At 39.9% G+C, this 8,310-nt stretch overlaps 1 protein-coding gene across 1 annotated transcript; it reads left to right on the top strand.

Moving 5' to 3' along the window:
• Window positions 1-6,634: 6,634 nt before the first annotated feature.
• Window positions 6,635-8,028, top strand: LOC105042693 (protein EXORDIUM-like 5). Its single transcript, XM_010919987.4, is given in 2 exon segments — window positions 6,635-7,674; window positions 7,677-8,028. Coding segments are annotated over 2 exon segments (1,059 nt in total). The 5' UTR covers window positions 6,635-6,695; the 3' UTR covers window positions 7,757-8,028.
• Window positions 8,029-8,310: the final 282 nt, after the last annotated feature.

Consider the following 8,310-nt stretch of genomic DNA (forward strand, 5'->3'; position numbering starts at 1 on the left):
ATTGATATTGTATTTAAAAATTTTATGGCCTACTTTATTACATTTAAAGCAACCAATAGAATGATTTTCATAAAAAGCTCTCGCAAATATATTTTTGATAAATTTTTATTTTCTTAAATGTTTAAAATTAATTTCAATTTTGTTGAAAATAATCTTTTGATTGTTCAAAATTATTTGAAGGTTTTGAGAACTAAATATAAATTTATCGACCATAGGATTTAAAACTTCAATCTCTTTTCTTAATTTTGCATTTTCTTCTTCTATAGATATTTTATATTTTTAAATTTTTTTTCTTTAGTCAAGAATTTTTTTACTTTTAGAAGTTCATCTTTTTTTATTAAAAGCTTATTCATTTCTTCAGCTAAAAGTAGATTTAATATTTTAAGTTCTTTATTTTTTAGCCTTATCTTTTTGAAATCATCCATAAATTTATGAAAGGCTTCAAGTAATTCTTCAAAAATAAATTAATTTTTTTTTAATATTTATCTTATCATTGTGAGCCATGAGATAAAGATTTATAATACCCTTTTCCTTTTATTTTTCATCCAATCTTGAAATATTGCTATCTCCCCAAATGGTCATCATAGTACTTTTTTTAGTTCTTTTGAGGTTCCTTTTGGGTAGGAGACAATCTCGCTTGTAATGCCTCATCTTATTATATTTGTAGCATATGACATTTTCTTCTCTATCTTCACTATCTTGTTTTTTGCTCAACCATTTTTTCTTGAGGATTTTTTTGAATATTTTAGTAAGTAGCCCCATATTCTCATCTTCACTTTCATTTTTATCTTCATCTTCTGACTCATTTTTTTCTTCAGATTTGGTAGTTGATTTGAATATGATGGTTCTCGTCTTCTTTGATATTCTTCTTCCTCATTTTAGTGCATGTTTAACTCGTATGTTACAAGTGAACCAATCAATTCCTCCATGGATAGCCTTCTATGATCTCTTGCTTTTTGAATGACTGTCACTTTAGCTTCCTAAACTTTTGGCAAGTACCTAAGAATCTTGCAAACAAGCTCATTGTTAGTATAGATTTTGCCAAGACTATTCAAAGTATTTATAATATCAGTAAATCTAAAAAATATATTAGAGATTGAATAATGTTGTTTTATTTTAAACAATTCATACTTATAAATAAGCAAATTAATATTAGACACTTTAACTTGGCTTGTTCCTTGATGAGTAATTGCTAATCTATCCCAAATTTTCTTTGTAGAAATGTAAATAGAATTCTATTAAATTTATTAACATCTAAAGAATCATAAAGAATATTTATGACTTTTGCATTCAGCTGAGCTATCTTTTTATCAAACTAATCCCAATCCTTTTTCGATTTGAGAAAGAGAACTCCATTAATTAAAATTATGGATATGTGAGGTCATTAATTATGACTCTCCATATGTCATAATATAATACTTGTATAAAAATTTTCTTACGTGCTTTCTAAAATGTATAATTCGTGCCATTGAAAAGTGGTGGTCTAGGAGTCAATTATCCTTCAGTAAATAAGGGACCAATCAGAGTTGCTATAATCTTTCACTTAAGATCACTGGGTCAACAAAGATATAAGAGTACCTGCTCTGATACTAATTATTATCCAGAAGATTAGCAACCTAAGAGGGGGGTGATTGGATTTTTTAGAAACTTCTAGTAAGTTTAAATTTGAATAATTATGTGCTTTAATCAAACTAACTTGAGTATTTGTGAAGTATATGCAATGTACAATAAAAGAATTAAATCAATGAATGTAAAGCAAGAATGTAAAATAAAAAAGATAAAGCAAAACAGAAATATCAAAAATTTATAGTGGTTCGGTACAATCTTACACTTATATCCACTCCCCAAGCTTCATTTAGAAATTTTAATATAATCACCTCAATTATAGTACGATTATTTTATCCGAGCTCATAATTAAATTTAGTTGATTTTCTAGGCTCATCAACCAAAACCATACAAAGTCCAATTTTGGCCTTAAAAAATTGGGATGTGGGTCCATAAGATGGTATCGCTTGTAATTCTGATCCAAAATCCTTCACTAGGATTAACCCGAGATTCATAAATTAAGAATCTCGAACCCTTGATTGGGTCTAATAGGCCATGTACATAGAGAGAATAAGAGAAAGGAAAGAAAGAAGAGAGTGAGCAAGAGAGAAGAGAGAGAAAAAGAGAGAAGAGAGAGAAGGGATGGAAGAGAGAGAGAGCAACTCTCTTTTCTTCTCTTCTTCTCCAAAATAGGAGACACCCTCCCTATTTCTCTTCTCCCAACGATGGCAGTGAAAGACCCGAGGTCAGCTACCTACGGTGCCTCCCAATGGTGGTGAAGCTATGGCTCCATCAATGATCATGATTGATAGCGGTCAGTGGTGACCAACTAAAGGGAAACAAAGTCGAAAGAAAATCAAAAAAAATATAAAAAATAAAGGGGCTAGACTTCGTTCAGATTTGCATGACTTGCCAGTGATCGAGGCCCCTTCACATAGATCTAGGAGAGCATCTAGAAAGTTTGGTCAGAGGTCCAACTAGCCATCAAAGAGAATCAAAGAAAGGCATAGTGGATCCCAAAATCAAGGGACCCCTTTGCGGTTTTGAAATCCAACAATCTCCCATTGAGATCCCGACTGGTGATGATGGCTCGATGGATGGTGAGGCCAAAGGAGGGTAGAGGCTTGGTAGCACCGCTCCAACAAGGCCCTGAGTAGGATAACATGGCAAGGCAAGATGATGACTACGTAAAGTATGATGATTTTTTTCCTTTCTTCCAGTGACGACAATCCACTGACGGTTCACAGGATGGATGGTCAGGTTTTATAGATGATGGAGGCTAGATTTTCCTAGCCTCTGATGAAGTCGAGAAGGAGCTGGAGTTGGACTCCTCCAATTCAAACAAGGAAACTTTGTTCCCATTTCTTTCTCTTTTTATTTGACTACTTTAACATTCAAGCAAAAAAATTAGAGGGATGGGTCCTTATATCAACTATTAAAAATAATTAGTATAATACTATATAGCTATTATTTAGAAACTTGATTGAAATCTCAATTAGTTTGTTATAAATTCTTCTTTTGATTAGAGATGTTTTAAAATTAGAGATTAAGTTAGAAGGATTTAATATCTCAATTATGATTAATCCTATATTGCATAATATTGCCGCAAAATTTTGGATGAGGTTAGCTAGAGATCGAGTTGAGGGGTCAGCCTAAGATGAGTTGGAGAGAAATTTTTACCACCTACAGCCAAAAGCCCACCTATGAAATTTGTCTGGTGGGAGGTCCTTCGATGTTTAAGTTAGTTGGACCTTTAAGAACCATTGAAAGAGAGAGAGTATCAGTTTCAAAATGAACTTACCTAAGAGTCCCCTTCTCTCTTATTTACATAGAGGGGAGTCCATTAACCATTATCATGGGCTTCTGAGGCTCAATTTTGGCATCCATTAATGGTCTTGCAATGTGGGCACTTTCAAATATATATTGTGAGCAGTTCTTATGCATGTGATGTAATCACTATGGGCCATAACTATGCCCTTAGTGGTGGAAATCTTGGTTCATGTTTGAATGGGTGATGGAAATGACTCTAGGGATTTAATTGGTCAAACTGTCTCTGAATGTACCAGTTGTTAATAAACTCTTAAGGTGGTTACTCAGTTGACATCCAAGGTCTCTCTTGAGATGGTTGCTCATTTGACATCCGAGGTTGGGAAGTTAGTTGCCTCCACAACACTTACTTACTAGTTCCAAGTATAAAGTGATCCTATCACTTTGGATGAAGGGAGTAGCTAATTTCTCATATTTGGTTCGATCTCGATCATTGGTATGATCTTGAGGAAGAGGCCCTCGAATTTGTATTTAGTACTATCTTGACCATTGAGAAGAAAGTTCTAGAGCTGCATTAATATGTTGCTTAGTGGATCGACGATGCTATAATAAGGTGTGCGCAGGCCAAAGTAGCACACCATAATAATTTGAAGTAGCAATCCCATTGATCATCCTTGGGTCTATCCTAGACAACCACATGGTGAGCTTCGGTTGATCCCAAGTTGTTTTATATGGACTTGGCTATATGGCAAAATCATAACATTATGCCACTTTGGCTCGCATGCACCTCATGATTGTAGTGTGATCCATGAAGTGACATATTAATATGGCTCTAAAACTTTCTTTCCGATGGTCAAGACAACATTAAATCCAAAACTGAGGCCTCTTCCTCAAAATTATATCAATGATCGAGATCGAGCCAAATATAAAAATCAGCTACTCTCTTCATCCGAAGTGACAGGATCAATTTGGACTCAAGAGTTAGGGGGAAATAGTTATGATGGCAACTAACATTCTGATCTCGGACGTCAATCAAGTAGCCATTTTAGAAAAATCTCGGATATCAACCAAGTAGCTACCTCAATAGTTTATCGATAACTGATACATTCAAAGATAGTTTGGCCCAACTAAATCTCCAGAGCTATTTTCATCATCTATCTAAATGCGGGCTGAGATTTCCACCACTAAAGGCATAGTTATGTTTCATAGCGATTACATTATATGCATAAGAACTATTCATAACATGTATTTGAAGGCATCCACATTACAAAGCTATTATTGGATGCCATAACGGAGTTTGAGAAACTTATAACAGTTAATGAACTCCTTCTATATAAAGAGAGGAGAAGGAGATCCTCAAACAAATTCTTTTTGAAATTGATACTTTCTCTCTTTTAATTGTTCTGAAACTTCCGGCTAACTCAAACTTGAAGAGTGCCCCTTCGAAAAATTCTGATAAGTGGACGGTGAAAGTTTCTCTCTAGCTTGTCTCCAGGTCGATCGCCAGCTCGGTCTCCGATTGGTCTCATTCGGAGTTTTGCAGCAACACATTATCATATAAGGTGATATCATGAAGTCCATCATCATATGTACATATCCCCTCAATCACAGCCATTGCAAAATATATGGATGTTTGTGATTGATTGAGAGACTGGCCATCCCCGGTTCCCACCCTAACTCTCTTTTTCCTTCATTATTATGGTCCCGGAAGCTCAGTAATGGACGGCAGCCGCGTGGTCCCCATCAGTGTACCTCACAAGTCGGAAATTATTGTACTAACCATCCAATGATCATCGGACGGTTCTTCATGGTGGGCTCGGGGCGTCGCATCTGCCTCCGCCTAAAGGAATCCAGCCATCCCGCGCCCAGTGCGGCCCAAAACGACCCCGGCACGGAATAACCGCTAAATATCTCCGAACGATTCCGAGCCACCCAAATCCTCCACTAAACGACACGACTGACCCAATTATCGCCAAACTGTTCCCATCCCCACCTGAGATGTTTATATACAATAGGTCGCATATATAATATATATAAGGTACATGTAAAGATAACAGCCAATACTTCACCAAAAAAATAACAGCCAATATTTATGTCATAATAAACACGTAATATAATGAGTGGGCACCTGCTCAAGTCCTGGACGGCTTGTCTGATGGATCCGGTCGGGGCATCAAAATTGAGCCCACCTTTTAAACGGTCGGGCTCGGATTCATATAGACGTGGATAAATTCCAATCCAAACCAATTTTTTTATTTTTTAATAAACTCGATTGTTTATATAATATTATACATATAATGTATTATATCTTTATTCTTTATATCTTAACCCATGCAATCAACCGATCAGTTGATTAAGGTAAGGGAGAGACAATAGCTAGGGTTATTGTCTTGCCTCCTTGCCTTCGCTCATCTTTCCCCACTAGTCTACCCAGGGCCGGTCCTGATATTTTTTAGACCTGGAGCTAAATAATGAGATTTTTTCTATTAAAAATTAACATAATTTAAACATTAATTATCATTAAAAAAATTAATTTACGTGCAATAATTTTCTATAGATATATTCGTTAAGTAGCATATAAAATCCATCATTAATCTATATAATCATTTTTTTATTATAATATTATAGAAAATCATCCTTGCACCCTATTGGAATATCAATACAGGGCCTGGGCTTGGGGCGGTCGCCCAATTCGACCTACCCCAGGGCCGGCCCTGAGTCTACCTCCAGATTAATTCAAGGTGAACCAATCTCTTCTTCCTTGATTTCGACACCATCATCGCCATCACTACAGGGCTCTTGGGTCTTGGCACCCATTGATAAGAATTTGAGTTAGATTTTAGGATCTTGAGATGGAAATCCTCCTTGGCGATGGGCTATGGTCTCTGGTTTTTTCGCCTTCACCAATGCTGCCATTCTTCTCCTCTTTGGAGTCTTCTCTTCAGAGCTTGAGGTTCCGCATCTGACCCAATCAATTTAATAAATAGGTCCAGCGTCGAAACGACTGATGGAACGGCGCCGTTTTCCAAAATCTGGTGCTGGTGTAATATTTCTTTAAAATTCCCATGACGAGGCGCATGAAACGTTTTCAAACGGACCCATAAAAATTCAACACGTGCACGACTATCGATGCCTGTAGCTTCGCCCTTTTCTCAAGTGTGTCTGTTCTTCCCGAAAACCAGAGCCCCACAAGGGCAGCTGTCTCCAGCTCCCCGCTCCCTCCTGCCAGCCCATGCTTCTCTCATCACTCCCCCCACTACTCCTACTGGCTTCTACTCACTGCTCCACCCACCCCCCCTCATCTCTCTCTACTTGTATATAAACAGCCCCTTCCTTTCTCCTCCCTCCTTAACCTAAGCCATTCTCGTATACCAGGATATAAAATGCATCTCCCTCCTCTCTTCCCCTTCTTTCTATCCCTTCTCCTCCTCCCAACACTCCTCTACGCTGCAAGCACTTACCCTTACCATACACCCCAGCAGAAACAACCGCTTAACCTGCACCAGCGCTCCCCCGCCTCCACCGTCGGCAGCTCGGCGGTCACTCTGCCGGGTTCCAAGCGGTACGAGGGATCCTCTGACCTGGTCAACCTCCGCTACCACATGGGCCCCGTCCTCTCGACGCCCATGAGGGTCTACCTCATTTGGTACGGCCGGTGGACTCCGGCCCTCCAGGCCCCCATCCGGGACTTCCTCATCTCTCTATCCGACACCTCGGCCCCTGCCCCCTCCGCCGCCCAGTGGTGGTCCACCGTCTCCCTCTACACCGACCAGACCGGCTCCAACGTATCCCGCTCCCTCTCCATCGCCGCCGAGGTCTCCGACCTCGCCGCCTCCCGCGGCCGCTCCCTCACCCGCCTCTCCGTGCAGCAGCTCATCGCCGACGCCCTCAAGGCCTCCTCCCTCCCCGTCGACCACCGCCGCGGCGTCTACCTCGTCCTCACCGCGCCGGAGATCGCCATGCAGGACTTTTGCCGCGCCGTCTGCGGCTTCCACTACTTCACATTCCCCTCCCTGGTGGGCCACACGTTGCCCTACGCATGGATCGGCCACAGCGGCACTCAGTGCCCGGATGTGTGCGCCTACCCCTTCGCCGTGCCCAGCTACATGGCCGGCGGCGGGGTGGTGGCCATGCGGCCACCGAACGGCGACGTGGGGACGGACGGGATGGTGAGCGTGGTGGCGCACGAGCTGGCGGAGCTGTCGACCAACCCCCTGGTGAACGCCTGGTACGCCGGCGAGGACCCGACGGCGCCGACGGAGATCGCCGACCTCTGCGAGGGAATCTATGGGACCGGGGGCGGTGGGAGCTACACGGGGCAGGTGAGCAAGGATGGGCAGGGGAGGAGCTACAACATCAACGGGAGGGGGGGAGGAGGTTTCTGGTGCAGTGGGTGTGGAGTCCGGTTGCCAAAGCCTGTGTGGGGCCCAATGCCCTGGATTAGATTAGATTGGATTAGATACATCATCTCTGGATCTATATATACTTTATATAGATGTGAATGAGATTATGTTTTATTTTATATATATATATATATATATATATATATATATATATATATATATATATATATATAATTTTCCTTTTTTTGGTGGAGTTCTTGGACTCCTTTATTTGAATTATGTAGATCTCTCTTATTATTGAATATGTCTAAATACTTTTGTATACTTTTTATAAGAGAGAATTGAATTAGAATTTGATTAACAGAGTTATGACTTCAATGTTGGAAGGAGTTTTTCTTTTTTCTTTTTCTTTTGGCTGGGGTTGGGTTGTTTCTAATTCTTTGATGTGGTATTGGATGGACGGACATCAACTTTAATGTTCTCTCTATCTGGAGAATGGTCACAGTTTTTTGCTTTCCAATTTTTTTTTTACGACAATTGACCAAGGCTGTTGTTATGTTAAAATCAGGCACAGTGATGATAGTTGAGACTTAAAATTAAGCGGTGTCTCAGGTTTGATCCTTAAAAAAAAAAAAAAAGCGTTCTGGTGCCTCAT

The sequence above is a fragment of the Elaeis guineensis genome, chromosome 4 (assembly GCF_000442705.2).
Source record: "Elaeis guineensis isolate ETL-2024a chromosome 4, EG11, whole genome shotgun sequence".
In the NCBI taxonomy this organism is placed as follows: Eukaryota; Viridiplantae; Streptophyta; class Magnoliopsida; order Arecales; family Arecaceae; genus Elaeis; species Elaeis guineensis.